We start from the raw sequence: 16,894 nt of genomic DNA, 5'->3' as shown, positions 1-16,894 counted from the left end.
CGTGAATATTAAATAAGTGAATTGGCACCGTATAAAAACAGACCCTTAGCCGCCATGTTCTTAAAAATACTAAGAGACTGTATGATATCATTTACGACAGTCGATTAGCATCTTGATGAGGCCTCAGGAAATCACATTTAAAGATTTTAATTTAGGAGAAATGGAAAATGCACGTTTCTCATAAAAACCCTTTTGTTACGTTTTGATTTCTTAAATGAATTTATGTATTATGATCTCAGATGAAAAATACCACATTTTCCATCCCAACGTGGGATCCAGAGTTCCCAGAATGCAACTCAATAGCAGGTTATCCCAGCAGTCAACTGGAAACTATTGGTAACATTTTCCGGCAGATGAAATGAGTATAAACTGTTACAGCCCTGCTCGTTAGGACAGATGATAGATGCTCTAAAAGCAAAGTGTCTACACTCTAAATGTGGTCGTCCTGTTGCAGAACTTGTATGTTGACAGTACTTTCAGTCACATTTCTATTTCCCACCGTGTATACACACCGTATATACTGTATAATATATATAAATATATATATATAACATGGTGTTCATTTGCAATTGTGTTTGTCTGTTTCTATTAATGCTTCCCACGTGCTAGGAATGCTAGCAGCAGAACGTAGGTATCCCAGTTCCCTGTGTGTTGTGATGATGCTTTTATCTGTGATTTAGCAGCTTTAACTTGATTGAGAACATGTTTCAGTGTATGTGCATGCTCCTAACAAATGCGTTCGGAGAGCCTTCGGTGACTGATGGATCACTGCTTTAAAAAGTCACGCTTAATAAGAGTTTTTGCTTTCATATCAGAGGAAAACAGTTGATCATAGTGTGTGTGTGTGTGTGTGTGTGTGTGTGTGTGTGTGTGTGTATGTGTGTGTGTGTGTCTCTGTACGTGTGTGTGCGTGTGTGTCTCTGTACGTGCGTGTGTGTTGTAGGCGCTGTCTCTCAGGTGCTGGACAGTCTAGAGGAGATCCACGCTCTGACAGACTGCAGTGAGAAGGATCTAGATTTCCTGCACAGTGTGTTCCAGGACCAGCATCTACACACACTGCTCGACGTAAGTGAACAATATAAATACACCTTTATTTGTATTTTATTTGGACATGTGATGTTTGGCTTGTTGTGGAGTCAGTAAAGCTTCAAAAAGCCTACAGTTTGTGCAACATTTTATATTTAATATTCCATTCCTCACACACTTAATGTATATAATATCCTTTATTTAGTTTACTGTAAATTGGTGTTTCAACATGTATATTTTCTACTGTTATTTTCTATTTTGAGATGTTTCCATTTTAGAAGTGATTATACTCTTTTCATTTCTCTTATTTGCAATGCCTTGTTTTTGAAGCTGCTGCAACGCAAATATTTCCCAAATCAGGATCAATCAAGTACTTCTTATCTTATCTTACACTCCTGCCTGAGAAACTCTCCTCTCCTCTCCCTCTGTTGTTCAGTACACATCTGCTGCTTCCTCTCCGCATACCAAACAGTCAAAGACTGAAGTCCTCTGAATAAAATCAATAAACCCCCTCTCTTAAAGTGTGTGTGTGTGTGTGTGTGTGTGTGTGCGTGTGTCTCTGTACGTGCGTGTGTCTCTGTACGTGCGTGTGTCTCTGTACGTGCGTGTGTCTCTGTACGTACGTGTGTCTCTGTACGTACGTGTGTGTGTCTCTCTTTACGTGTGTCTCTGTACGTGCGTGTGTCTCTGTACGTACGTGTGTCTCTGTACGTGCGTGTGTCTCTGTACGTACGTGTGTCTCTGTACGTACGTGTGTGTGTCTCTCTTTACGTGTGTCTCTGTACGTACGTGTGTGTGTCTCTCTTTACGTGTGTCTCTGTACGTGCGTGTGTCTCTGTACGTACGTGTGTCTCTGTACGTACGTGTGTGTGTCTCTCTTTACGTGTGTCTCTGTACGTACGTGTGTGTGTCTCTCTTTACGTGTGTCTCTGTACGTACGTGTGTGTGTCTCTGTACGTACGTGTGTGTGTCTCTGTACGTACGTGTGTGTGTCTCTGTACGTGTGTGTGTGTGTCTCTCTTTACGTGTGTCTCTGTACGTATGTGTGTGTGTCTCTGTACGTACGTGTGTGTGTGTGTGTCTCTGTATGTACGTGTGTGTGTCTCTGTACGTACGTGTGTGTGTGTGTCTCTCTTTACGTGTGTCTCTGTACGTACGTGTGTGTGTGTGTGTCTCTGTACGTACGTGTGTGAGTGTGTCTCTCTTTACGTGTGTCTCTGTACGTACGTGTGTGTGTGTGTGTCTCTGTACGTACGTGTGTGTGTGTGTGTCTCTGTACGTACGTGTGTGTGTGTGTCTCTCTTTACGTGTGTCTCTGTACGTACGTGTGTGTGTGTGTGTCTCTGTACGTACGTGTGTGTGTGTGTCTCTCTTTACGTGTGTCTCTGTACGTACGTGTGTGTGTGTGTGTCTCTGTACGTACGTGTGTGAGTGTGTCTCTCTTTACGTGTGTCTCTGTACGTACGTGTGTGTGTGTGTGTCTCTGTACGTACGTGTGTGTGTGTGTCTCTCTTTACGTGTGTCTCTGTACGTACGTGTGTGTGTGTGTGTCTCTGTACGTACGTGTGTGAGTGTGTGTGTCTCTGTACGTGTGTGTCTCTGTACGTACGTGTGTGTGTGTGTGTGTGTCTCTGTACGTGTGTGTCTCTGTACGTACGTGTGTGAGTATGTGTGTCTCTGTACGTGTGTGTCTCTGTACGTACGTGTGAGTGTGTGTGTCTCTGTACGTGTGTGTCTCTGTACGTACGTGTGTGTGTGTCTGTACGTCTGTGTGTGTGCTCCAGTTTTGCAGCCTTGTTACAAAGTGAAATGATAGCGTTAAATTCAAACCTGGGGAGGATTTCTAGCATAATATTAACCATGTTTAGCCTGTAGAGTTTCCATCAGACTGCATGAGTTAACAAAAACTGTCAACACTTCACGTGGCCGAGGCTCTGCATGATTAATATCAGACACAAATATCTTCCTCCCACCTGCACGCACTCTGGAGGCAATCTAGAAAGGTCATGTTGTTGTTGTTTTGTTGTTAAATGACTCGCGTGTTTACAGCAGAATATAAGCAGGGACCTTTACTGATTACTGCGTCACCATATCAACAAAATCCCAGACAACATTTGATATTATTACTCAGTGTGTCTGACACTGGAAGTGTTGCATTTTCTCTGATTTCTGTTTCTTTCTCTGCAATTTTGGGAAATAAACAGAGGATGTTTTTGACAGGATGTGAGAATCTGCAAGAGGTGTATCCAACAATGATGTCATGTAAATCAGAGGGATCAGGAAATCAGATGATTATAACAATGCATTCTGGAAAATGGCAATAACCTAACCCCAAATATTCGGACAAACGTATTTGATATGTATCTCTGTCTCTGAGAAATGTGCAACCATTACATACATGTTGTGTTGCTGATGAGGAGTGATAATAAGCACCTTTTATTTGTTCTTTGCAGATATAATAAAGTGTATTACCCAAAGCACGTGCAAAAAGCAAAGCAGCCCTAGCTTCGCTCACTTTGCATACATTTAAATTCATAATTCTGCAGAAATATTTTGCATATTTTGTCCTCTTACTATGCAAAACAAAATAAGAATGATTAGCATCTTTAGAGAGCTCATGCTAACTGAAGACAGGCGCTTTAATCAGCGTTCTGCTTCGTTGCTCTGTGCTATTTAAATTAAATGTGGTGCATATTTGGCCTCCATCTATGCAAATACCCCTCATTGCAAAGACAATGAAAACTATTAGCATCTAAGGAAGTTGGTGCTGACTGAACATCATCAAGGGGGGTCAGCATGTCACTTTGTGCTCACAGTGTACTTGAAAATCTTCCTTTGATAAATCAAAGTAAATGATATAATGTTAAAGGTTGAGATATCTGTGGATAAACGTCTGCACATATTTGACTACTTTAAAAAGTTCCAATAAGCTAGTTAATATAGTTAGTGAATAACAATTAAGAGACTACTAGGGATGTGTGTGTGTGTGTGTGTGTGTGTGTGTGTGTGTGTGTGTGTGTGTGTGTGTGTGTGTGTGTGTGTGTGTGTGTGTGTGTGTGTGTGTGTGTGTGTGTGTGTGTGTGTGTGTGTGTGTGTGTGTGTGTGTGTGTGTGTGTGTGTGTGTGTGTGTGTGTGTGTGTGTGTGTGTGTGTGTGTGTGTGTGTGTGTGTGTGTGTGTGTGTGTGTGTGTGTGTGTGTGTGTGTGTGTGTGTGTGTGTGTGTGTGTGCGCGTGTGTGTCTCTCTGCACGCGCGTGTGTGTGTGTGTCTCTGTACGCGCGCGCGTGTGTCTCTCTGTATGCGCGCGCGTGTGTGTCTCTGTACGCGTGTCTCTGTACGCGTGTCTGTGTCTGTCTCTGTACGTGTGTCTGTGTGTGTACGCGCGTGTGTGTCTGTCTCTGTACGCGTGTGTGTCTGTACGTGTGTATGTGTGTGTCTGTCTCTGTACGCGTGTGTGTGTGTCTGTACGCGTGTGTGTGTCAGTGGGAGCTGCAGATGTCTCCCTTTCAGCCCTCACTTTGACTCTTTTAGAGGAGGGGGAGTGTGAGGAAGGACAGAGGGAGCAGTGAAGGAAACAATGGTGTGTATTGTCGGGCCTTCAGTGTTATTCAGCCTCCGTCAGTGTGTGTGTGTGTGTGTGTGTGTGTGTGTGTGTGCAGCCACCACACTGCTGAAACATCTCATGGACCTTGGTGTGTTAGATAAATAGTTCCCGCAGCGTTCTCCTGACAAAGCGGGTGAGTTTCTTTCTCTCTGAAGTGTTTGCAGGATTTCTAAAATTGCCTCGAGCTGATTTGAAGTCTTTTTTCCCGTGTGTGTGTTTTCCCCGTTCCACATGTGTAATGAGGCGCTGCAGTCAAGTGCATTTTGTCTTGTTGTTGTTGTGCTAGTTTCAGAAGTGATCCTGAAGGAGAAGTCTAAATGTACGTGTCACTATCAGGAAGTGAAGACATCGTGTCCTCATTGAGAGAAAGAGCTGCTTGTTTTAATTGTTGGTTTCTATTAGAGCTGCACAGTAAATCAACATGTTATCAAAATCTACAAAATATCAATTCCTGCAGCCCTTATTTTGTGATTTGCACCGCTGATATATTGTCTCCGTGCCTTCCTAATTCTACATATCGCAGTATTTGTTCATAGTTTGTTCAGTTGTCTGCAGAATATTGTAGTTTTTCAGAATAAAAGCCCTTAGAGGTCACTTTGTTTAACCGTCAACAAAAGCAGAAAGATGTTGACGTTGCGTCCTCTGAAAGTCGCAGAAGAAGAGAGCAGTAAATATGTGTGTGTGTGCTCAATGACGGACGACACACACACACACACACACACACACACACACACACACACACTCTGTGGTACGATTCAGCCCTCAGGCTTTATTTTGGTATTCTTATGAGTGTTTCCTGAGGTGTGTGTTGTGTCTGTTTCTCAGTTTGTTCATGGAGGGCGTGGAGATGCAAACTTTGTCATTGGTCTTTCCCAGGAGACGGTGATGAAGCTGGGTTTTGATTTAAGTGAATCCCCCTATAAAATGTGTTTTCTGACTTAATGTGGTGCTAAACGTGTCTCTTATTGATCGTGATTTTAAACTAGACAAACAGATCAATTCTGTGGTCAAATGCAGCTTCTTTCAGCTAAGACTTTTAGCAAAGGTCAAGCCTTTCCTTTCTTTGAATGACTTTGAGAAAGTAATACATTGTTTTATATCCACTAAACTGGATTACTGCAACGCTCTGTACTTTGGAGTAAGCAAGGCTTCCCTGTCTCGCCTCCAGCTGGTCCAGAATGCTGCTGCACGCCTCCTTACAAGGACAGGCAGGCGTGAACATATTACGCCTGTAATCGCCTCGTTACATTGGCTACCAGTCAGTTTAAGAATACAATTTAAAATGTTACTGTTCGCATACAAGGCCCTAAACGGTTTAGCCCCAGCGTACCTGGCAGATCTTTTAAACCCATACACACCCACACGGTCACTGAGGTCGGCTGACAGACTCCTTCTGGTCGTGGCAGCGAGGAGACGGAGCCTTTGCTGTTGCAGCTCCAAAGTTATGGAACAAATTGCTCCTCCAGGTCAGACTTGCCCCTCCAGGTCAGACTTGCCCCTCCAGGTCAGACTTGCCCCTCCAGGTCAGACTTGCTCCTCCAGGTCAGACTTGCCCCTCCAGGTTAGACTTGCCCCTCCAGGTTAGACTTGCCCCTCCAGGTTAGACTTGCTCCTCCAGGTTAGACTTGCCCCTCCAGGTCAGACTTGCCCCTCCAGGTCAGACTTGCCCCTCCAGGTCAGACTTGCTCCTCCAGGTCAGACTTGCCCCTCCAGGTTAGACTTGCCCCTCCAGGTTAGACTTGCTCCTCCAGGTCAGATGTTCAGCACTTTGTTCAACTCTGTTGTTTTTAAATGTGCTATAGAAATAAAATGGATTGGATTATGTTATATTATACGAATGTGACGTGTGTGTGTGTGTGTGTGTGTGTGTGTGTGTGTGTGTGTGTGTGTGTGTGTGTGTGTGTGTGTGTGTGTGTGTGTGTGTGTGTGTGTGTGTGTGTGTGTGTGTGTGTGTTGTGTGTGTGTGTGTGTGTGTGTGTGTGTGGTGTGTGTGTGTGTGTGTGTGTGTGTGTGTGTGTGTGTGTGTGTGTGTGTGTGTGTGTGTGTGTGTGTGTGTGTGTGTGTGTGTGTGTGTGTGTGTGTGATGTCAAATTGCTCATCAAACATCTCCTGCTTGTATCTTAGATATGAAAACATTTTTAGAGGAGTGTTTTATTCTCCTTTCGTCTCCCCTCCAGCTGCCGTCAGTGATTCAGGGCCCTTTTGTCTGCAAACATCAAATCTCTCTCACACACACACACACAAACACACATACACACACACACTCCTCGTCTGTGACTCAGCGCACACACACACTCTGTCAGTTTATTAGTCAGCTGGGACTCAGTAAACAGAGTCTGTCTGTTCGTCCCAGAGAGCAGAAACAGCTCCTTCTTGTTAACAGTTTAACGTCAAGAAGAATAAAAGATAGTTTTAAAATCTCTGAAGACAAACCAAACCAAATAAAGACAGAAAGAGCGGAGTATAAATGAGGATAACTGCTTTGTTTTTAACCCATTTCACTTGAAAAACACCAGAAGTGTAACCAGGCTGTTCCTAAATATAGACGTGGTTTCTCCCACACAACAGTGTTTACAGGAAACACGTTTATTTCATCGTGTGAAGAAATGTGCCTCTGATGCCGAAAACTGAATTCTTAAAGAGGCCTATTAGTCTTTCTGGAGTGTTCCCTTCGCTGTAGTCAATGTTTCTGTGCATGTAAACCAGGGGGGTCAAACTCAATTTCATCACGGGCCACATTAGCATTATGGCTGCACTCAAAGGGCCGGTTGTAACTTTAAGACTACATAAAAATACATATATATATATATCATATATATATAAAATAATGTATTATATTACATGATTGCCTCTGCATTGGATTATTATGGGATAGGGTAATAACTTCATAAATAACTACGTCTGAAAGCAGAAGTCTAGGGCAAATAATTGCAAGTCTCTTCAGTGAGAATGTCACAAAATGATTTAAAAAGAAAAGCAAAATTCTGGAAAAAAAAGTCAAAATCAAAAAATAAGTGAATTTGTTTTTTAAAAGAAGTGAAATTTGAAAAAAATAAACTAACATTTCAAAAAAAGTAACATTTACAAAAACAATTCTAAGAAAAAATGCATATTTAGAAGAAAAAAAGTCAAATCTGAGATGCATTGTGGGACATGTAGTTTATGGGCAACATGCTTCTGTAAATCAGCATGTAACCGTATAATAAACATATTATATTCTTTGCAAGCTCTTGTGGGGCCACATGACATGAAGTCACGGGCCGGATTTGGCCCCCGGGCCTTGAGTTTGACCCCCCTGATGTAAACGGTCTGCAGGGTTCTAAAATCCCTGTTGTAGATGTAGCGAGCAAAATCATATAGAAATGAAACAGATAATTCACTGAAAGTAAAACTGCTGCTGAGGCACCAGTTAGCAAATGATCCAAGTCCAGACACACATCCCTGTTTGTGCATTTCATTCCTATATCAAAATAACAATGAACAGGTTTCCTATATTTCTTTTCCTTTAGTCCAGGGGGGTCCAAACCTTTTTCACAGAGGGCCACATACAGAAATATATATACGAAGGGCCGCTCACTAGAAGTTTACTGCCTCATAAGTTCAGTTATAAGTTACTCAAATCAATCCAATGCAGGTAAATTATGCTTTTGAGTGTTGGCAGCTCATCCCTTAAAACAGAAGCCTCAGAGTGATTATAATAAGAGGAAATAGGAAGGTCTTATCAACACGTGAATACTACTGTGTAATATATGTTTACATTTATATTTAAGAAGTACAAGACAAGCAGAAGTTTCAGGTATGGGCCGTATTCCATTGTACTTTTTGAATTAGCTGAGGGCCGATTCAAGATGGTCCGCAGGCCGCATTTTATCTAGTGTTGACGATCAGCTGTTTGATCATGTTGACCTCCTAATCACTGATTGGTTCTCTCACTGATTGATTGATTAATGATTTCTTCTCTTTTTGTTTCAGCTCTACGATAAGATCAACACCAAGTCGTCTCCGCAGATCAGAAACGCTCCTAGTGATGCTGTGCAGAGAGCCAAAGAGGTACACACACACTCACTCGCTCACGCTCACGCTCACACACACACACACACACACACACACACACACAAACACACACACACACTCACTCGCTCACGCTCACACACACACACACACGCACACGCACACGCACACGCACACACACACACACTCGCTCACTCACACTCTCACACACACTCTCACACACACACGCTCACACACACACACACACACACACACAAACACTCACTCACTCACACTCTCACACACACACTCACTCACACACACGCTCACACACTCACACGCACACACACACACACACACACTCACACACTCACATGCACTCACACATCACACACACACACACATCACACACACTTGCACGCTCACACACACACGCTCTCACACACAGACACACGCTCACACACATGCACATCTAAAAACACTCACACACACACTTACACGCTCACACACACAATCACACACACACACACTGACACACACATACTTACACTCACACTTATACTCACACACACACACACACACACACACACACACACACACACACACACACACACACACACACACACACACACACACACACACACACACACACATGTTTTTATGTTTCTTATTATTTATACTGCACATAAAAAAATGTGTTAGAATTGTATTTTGAGTTCCGTTAATTGATCAATAAATTAAGTAAATCATTAAAACAAAATATTTCAACCTCAAAAGAAATGTATTAAAGCTTGAATGTAATAAAACACATTCACCCTGATTCGCACACATTAACACGAGTGTGTGTCCTGTTCTTCCTCATGTGATGTGTGTGTGATGGATGTAATACTCTGTGCAGATAACACACTCTCTCTCGTCGCTGCTTCCCTCTGTAACCTCTCACTTCTGTTTCATTATTCATATGAATCGCTCTCTGAAGCTCTCTCTCCTCACAGCTTCTTACTTCCTGTTTGTGTGAAGACGCTCTCAGATAAATGAGAAATACTCGAATACTCTTTTTTCATTTTCGGGCTGCACGATTTACTTGTAAAAACATAACTTATTGCATTGATTCTGACAAATAATTCAAATGTAGGCGAATCAAACAAGGAGTCCCTGTAGCTCCACAATACTTATTTAAAATGGTATTTTAAGACATATTTACCCTTTAATAAATATTGTGCATCCTGCCATTTGAAGATTGGACTTGTCTATATTATTATTTTGATATATATTCAGTTATATGTGCAGCTCTGGTCCCTAAGAGGTCGATAGATGGATGAACGTGTGTTGTCTGTGTGCAGGTACGAGCCAATTCAATGCATCTGAAGAAGTGCAAATACTAATATACTATATCATGTACAGAGAGGGTAGTGAGTACTGCAGTATTTAGTGATGCTTCAGAGTATATAAAGTATACAGTATCTCAAATATTTAAATACAATAATAGTTACTGCCATTTAACTTGAACTTCTGTTTTGTAAACAGACTGTTAAAACATAAATACATCTGGCTTCTGTTTCACCTTCCTCATTAGAGAAGCTGCTACACACACACACACACACACACACACACACACACGCACACACACACACACACACACACACACGCACGCACACACACGCACACACACATCAACAGTGTGTTTGTGGTTATTAGTGCTTTCTCCACAGAGAGGTGCATTATGGTCTCAGGGGTCTGACCCTCGCTGTGATGAATTCACACACACACACACACACACACACACATACACACACACACACGCACACACACACACACACACGCACACACTCATTGCTAGTTAGGGTTTATGTGCAGGATGCAAGGCTGGTACTTAAGAAGGTGTGTGTGTGTGTGTGTGTGTGTGTGTGTGTGTGTGTGTGTGTGTGTGTGTGTGTGTGTGTGTGTGTGTGTGTGTGTGTGTGTGTGTGTGTGTGTGTGTGTGTGTGTGTGTGTGTGTGTGTGTGTGTGTGTGTGTGTGTGTGTGTGTGTGTGTGTGTGTGTGTGTGTGTGTGTGTGTGTGTGTGTGTGTGTGTGTGTGTGTGTGTGTGTGTGTGTGTGTGTGTGTGTGTGTGTGTGTGTGTGTGTGTGTGTGTGTTGGACTTGTTTGATGTTCTCTGTCTTTTATTATAATACATTTTCCAGCAATGTAATTCTTTGCATCAAAACACACTTAACTTCCTAACCTACCAACTTCACTAGCAAACACACTCCTATTGGCTAGCGCTCCAACTCATTCTACGTGATAGGCTAAGGGGCGGGACATCTCTAAGCGGTTGACCAATCACAACAGAGCCGGCCAGCTAACCGACACAGTTCCACTTCAAACTAATTAATCATTTAATCTTAGTTTCTCTTCCTCTTCCTCTGCTTCACTCTGACACTAAAACTCTCCGAAACAATCAGATCGCAGCTTCCTGTCCACTCTTCAAACTTTACTCAAGCTGAAACTAATCAGCTGAAACTAATCTTTTCCTGAGGGCTGCAGTAACCTGGTCTTTCTGCAGATACTAAATGAATCTAAAGTGATTAACGGGCGTCACTCTGTGTGTCTTCCTCCTCAGGACGAAGCCACAGACGCTTTGAAACACCTGGAATATGTAAGATCTCACACATCAGGATACTAACGAGTAGAAGCAGAGTGTTATTAGGGAGGAGGAGGTGTGATAAACTAACATTAAAGAGGGCCTAATAGGCTATTTGGGGTTTTCTTTTTCCTGTAGAGTGATCTAATGAAATAAACGTCGTACAGCTTTGAGTATTTCGGCATATCTCATGCTTGTCAAATGTATATAAACTGTTAATAGAGGCACAAAATATTAATATATAACCTGAAAATGGCTCCTTTAATATATATGATTCTGAAATGGGCCAATCTGCAAAACCAGCACTTTTACTTTTGGTTCTTTAAAGGGGACCTATCATGCAAAATGCACTTGTGTACGTCTTTGATACATGAATATGTGTCCCCGGTGTTCCAGGGAACTCACCAAGTGTCAGAAAACACAACCCTCTCTATTTTCCTCCATACCCAAATCTCTAAAAAAGGGGCTGCAACGGATCTGATAAAAACTGATCCAGATTTGAACACTGTCCTGACGTCAGGACGGTGGCGCTACGGCTATTGGGCCAACTCCACCAATCAGGAGGAGACAGCCACGGCCATTGCCGTTCGAAAGCGCTGGAGACGCTGTAGTACATATGCCAGGCCTGTAGGTGGTGCTGTTCTCACTGAATCAGCCCTTGCTAAAACAGAGCTAACATTTTTCAAATTGAGCAAAATGAGGCATGGCTAAAATGCATGATCTGTTTGGTATTTTGAAAAAAAAAAGTATAAATATGCCTTACATAGGTATGGTCCTACACTATATTATTCAAATATAGCATGATAGGTCCACTTTAAGTATATTTTGATGCCAATACTTGTACTCCTACTCAAGTATTTGTATTACAATTAAGTGTTGCTACTTTTACTCAAGTAATAAGTATAAACAGCACTGTTTAAGGAAGTACATCACTCCACAATGCGGGTTTAAGTACGTACGCACGCACGCACGCACGCACGCACACACACACACACACACACACACACACACACACACACACACAGGCCTCACCTCTACAATGCCACATTCAGCATTCAGGCGCAACATAGCTGGAGGGATTTGACCAGTGTCCGAAGTCAGTCTCACATTGGCTGTGGAGGAAATGGGGGCGGTGTTTTCTTTGAGGGTGTGTGTGTGTGTGTGTGTTTGGTCACTGTCCACACTCTGTCTGAGGTGCAGCAGGTACAGCAGGGTGCAGAACAAAGTGTGTGTGTGTGATTTGGACGTAAAGAAGAAGAAAACCAAACTTTTTTCCGGGGTGTTTTTTCTTTGGATCTGCAGGTACTGGAAGAGATCTCCTGCTACCCTGAGAACCACGAAGCTAAAGAACTCAGACGGATACTGACCCAGCCTCATTTCATGGTGAGTGCAACAAAAACACACACACACACACACACACACACACACACACTCATGGCCTGTTCACACACACGAACACTACACAAAGCTCCAGTGAATCCATGAATCAGTGTTCGACACACAGAGGCTTTTATTCTGAAAGTTTGCTTAAGATGTGGTTCGAAAACGCTTAAAAAAAAGTGTTGGAGGTGTTTCGGATTTATTTTCTACATCACGGTGTCAGTGAAAGTGTTACATTAATGACTTAAATGACTATTAATGTGTCAAAGAGCTTCAGGTTTTGCACATTGCAACACAAGGCAATTCAAAGTGCTCTACTAAAAGCAGAGTAGAAATAATTATGAACTGGCATTTAAATACAGTAAGCCAAGAAAATACAATTAAAAAGGCTCAAACAGAATAAGAAAGGGATAAATGACAGTAATACAAGTAACAGTTGGTTCAGTGTTATATAGGAACAGTTACTTGATTTATTATAAAAGCAGCAAACAGAGAAAAATATTCAGCCTGGATTTAAAAAAGGTTATAGTGGTTACGTAAATAAATGTGAATATGGCTTATATTCACATTTTGACACATGAATGAGGCTGTCACAATCTGCCGCTTCTCAGAGAAACGTATGGTCTGTACAATGTCAGAAAACACACACACACACGCACACGCACACACACGCACACGCACACGCACACACACTTAGATAAAATGTCAGAAAATTAACTGCACATTTTCCATTGATCGACTAATCATTGCTAAAGACTGCATTTTTGTGCCTTAAAAACATTTATTATCACTAAAAGGTTATTATTGTATTTTATATTATTAAAAAAGTCCAAGGTGATTTCTTTAAATGTCTTATCAGTCCAAAAACCAAAAGATATTCTCTCTAGTATGTGTATAAAAACAAGAAAAAGGGTAAGATCTCCACATTTTCCCCCTTTTTGAGCAATAGAAATGACATTTATTATCAAAAAAGGTGATTATATATTATAAAGAAAGTCCAAGCTGATGTCTTTAAATGTCTTGTCAGTCCAAAACCAAAAGACATTCTCTCTATTATTTGTATAAAACCAAGAAAAAATAGAAAATCTTCAAATGTTCCAACTTTTCCGCACAACAAAAGACAATTATTATCAAAAAAGGAGATTATTTTATTATATATTATATAAAAAGTCCAAGGTGATGTCTTTAAATGTCTTGTCAGTCCAAAACCAAAAGATATTCTCTCTATAATGTGTATACTATAAACCAATATATGGAAATCTCCATATTTGAGAGGCTAAAAACTGCATTTTCCACCTTTTTTGTGCAGAAAAAAGGGCAATTATTATCCAAAAAGTGAATACTTTCTTATAAATGACCTAATCATTGCAGCTCTGCATATCTGAATGTAGGCAGGTTGTATTTAGATGCATGTGAGTGATGATGGGGGAGCAGGAAGGGTTAATCCAGTCAGGGGAAGTGAGTCCCCCCCCCTCTAATCCCATCACATGAATGCGTCTGATTTCCTCCTCTGATCATTGAGCGGCTTCATATCAGACAGACAGGCCATCAGAGGGGGGGGGGGGGGGGGCGTAACAGAGGGAGAGGAAAGTGAGAAATGATCCGTGTATATCTGTGTATATACATATTTTTATACATACTTGTATTTGTATTTTGTATTCCTCGGGATTGTGGGAAACAACATTCAAACTTTCATTCAACAATTCACTCAAAACCAAAGTCAATTTGAGAGGACTTACCAGGGTGAGAGGACTTACCAAGGTGAGAGGACTTACCAAGGTGAGAGGACTTACCAAGGTGAGAGGACTTACCAAGGTGAGAGGACTTACCAAGGTGAGAGAACTTACCAAGTTGAGAGGACTTACCAAGGTGAGAGGACTTACCAAGGTGAGAGGACTTACCAAGTTGAGAGGACTTACCAAGGTGAGAGGACTTACCAAGTTGAGAGGACTTACCAGGGTGAGAGGACTTACCAAGTTGAGAGGACTTACCAAGTTGAGAGGACTTACCAAGGTGAGAGGACTTACCAAGTTGAGAGGACTTACCAAGGTGAGAGGACTTACCAAGTTGAGAGGACTTACCAGGGTGAGAGGACTTACCAAGTTGAGAGGACTTACCAAGGTGAGAGGACTTACCAAGGTGATAGGACTTACCAAGTTGAGAGGACTTACCAGGGTGAGAGGACTTACCAAGGTGAGAGGACTTACCAGGGTGAGAGGACTTACCAAGGTGAGAGGACTTACCAGGGTGAGAGGACTTACCAAGGTGAGAGGACTTACCAAGTTGAGAGGACTTACCAAGGTGAGAGGACTTACCAAGGTGAGAGGACTTACCAAGGTGAGAGGACTTACCAAGTTGAGAGGACTTACCAAGGTGAGAGGACTTACCAAGGTGAGAGGACTTACCAAGTTGAGAGGACTTACCAAGTTGAGAGGACTTACCAAGTTGAGAGGACTTACCAAGTTGAGAGGACTTACCAAGTTGAGAGGACTTACCAAGTTGAGAGGACTTACCAAGTTGAGAGGACTTACCAAGGTGAGAGGACTTACCAAGTTGAGAGGACTTACCAAGTTGAGAGGACTTACCAAGTTGAGAGGACTTACCAAGTTGAGAGGACTTACCAAGTTGAGAGGACTTACCAAGTTGAGAGGAATTACCAAGGTGAGAGGACTTACCAGGGTGAGAGGACTTACCAAGTTGAGAGGACTTACAAGTTGAGAGGATTACCAAGGTGAGAGGACTTACCAAGGTGAGAGGACTTACCAAGTTGAGAGGACTTACCAAGTTGAGAGGACTTACCAAGGTGAGAGGATTACCAAGTTGAGAGAACTTACCAAGTTGAGAGAACTTACCAAGTTGAGAGAACTTACCAAGTTGAGAGGACTTACCAAGGTGAGAGGACTTACCAGGGTGAGAGGACTTACCAGGTTGAGAGGACTTACCAAGGTGAGAGGACTTACCAGGTTGAGAGGACTTACCAAGGTGAGAGGACTTACCAAGGTGAGAGGACTTACCAGGGTGAGAGGACTTACCAAGGTGAGAGGACTTACCAAGTTGAGAGGACTTACCAAGTTGAGAGAACTTACCAGGGTGAGAGGACTTACCAAGGTGAGAGGACTTACCAAGTTGAGAGGACTTACCAAGTTGAGAGGACTTTTTCTCCCTCTCATCCAGTGCTCTTATGATCCACACAGGGACAGAAAACCAAAGACACCTCCTTCATACCCATATATGTAGGAAAAGGTCATGGCCTCTGGTGTGCAGGACTGGACATGGACAGACATATTCTATAGCCTAAACACATGTTGGGGCTTCAGTACTTTTCAATTGAGTCAGGGCCCCCCCCCTGTGAACAGCCAGCTGTGAGTGAAGACAACTGTGTCCCCTCTTTAAACAGTGACACTCTATAGTGAAACTATAATAGGCTTCTAAACTCAATTTAACAAACCAATTGTGTTTTGTATTTCCCGTGATTATAGAACAACATGAAATATAATGCATTTTCATTGTGGGTTAATACAAGAATATATTTGATTATATTAACTTTCATTTTTAATTATTCAACCTAATATGGAGACCTCAACATAGTCATGTATTAATTCAAAAAGTGTGTGTGTGTGTGTGTGTGTGTGTGTGTGTGTGTGTGTGTGTGTGTGTGTGTGTGTGTGTGTGTGTGTGTGTGTGTGTGTGCGTGTGCGTGTGTGTGCGTGTGCGTGTGTGCGTGCACGGAAGTCAATAAGGCATAGTCTGATGCGATGTGCTGTGTCGGGTCAGAGGCTCCAGCTCTGCATTCCTCTGAGTTCAAGAGCAGAGGAACCATGAGAGGATTTTAAAGTGGACTTCAACAGTTTTAGTGCTTTTATTTTGGAAAATGCAAAATATCTATACCTCTGTGTTATAAGACAACAACATTAAAGAGGACTCTTTAAAGTAGAGACACTACATACTGATATACACCTGAACATCAGCAGGAGAGGACTCTTTAAAGTAGAGACACTACATACTGATATACACCTGAACATCAGCAGGAGAGGACTCTTTAAAGTAGAGACACTACATACTGATATACACCTGAACATCAGCAGGAGAGGACTCTTTAAAGTAGAGACACTACATACTGATATACAACTGAACATCAGCAGGAGAGGACTCTTTAAAGTAGAGACACTACAGACTGATATACACCTGAACATCAGCAGGAGAGGACTCTTTAAAGTAGAGACACTACACACTGATATACACCTGAACATCAACAGGAGAGGACTCTTTAAA

At 42.2% G+C, this 16,894-nt stretch overlaps 1 protein-coding gene across 1 annotated transcript in view; it reads left to right on the top strand.

Annotated features, from left to right (window-relative positions):
• caska (calcium/calmodulin-dependent serine protein kinase a) overlaps positions 1–16,894 on the top strand; it is a 174,863-nt gene that overhangs the window by 131,146 nt on the left and 26,823 nt on the right. The window contains 3 exon segments of the mRNA XM_034123649.1: positions 944–1,065; positions 8,601–8,678; positions 12,545–12,625. Of these exon segments, the coding sequence (XP_033979540.1) occupies positions 944–1,065; positions 8,601–8,678; positions 12,545–12,625 (281 nt within the window).

Source organism: Trematomus bernacchii, unplaced genomic scaffold (assembly GCF_902827165.1).
Source record: "Trematomus bernacchii unplaced genomic scaffold, fTreBer1.1, whole genome shotgun sequence".
Classification (NCBI taxonomy): Eukaryota; Metazoa; Chordata; class Actinopteri; order Perciformes; family Nototheniidae; genus Trematomus; species Trematomus bernacchii.
Note: the sequence above shows the minus strand (reverse complement) of the source record. Positions and strands in the feature narration are given on the sequence as shown.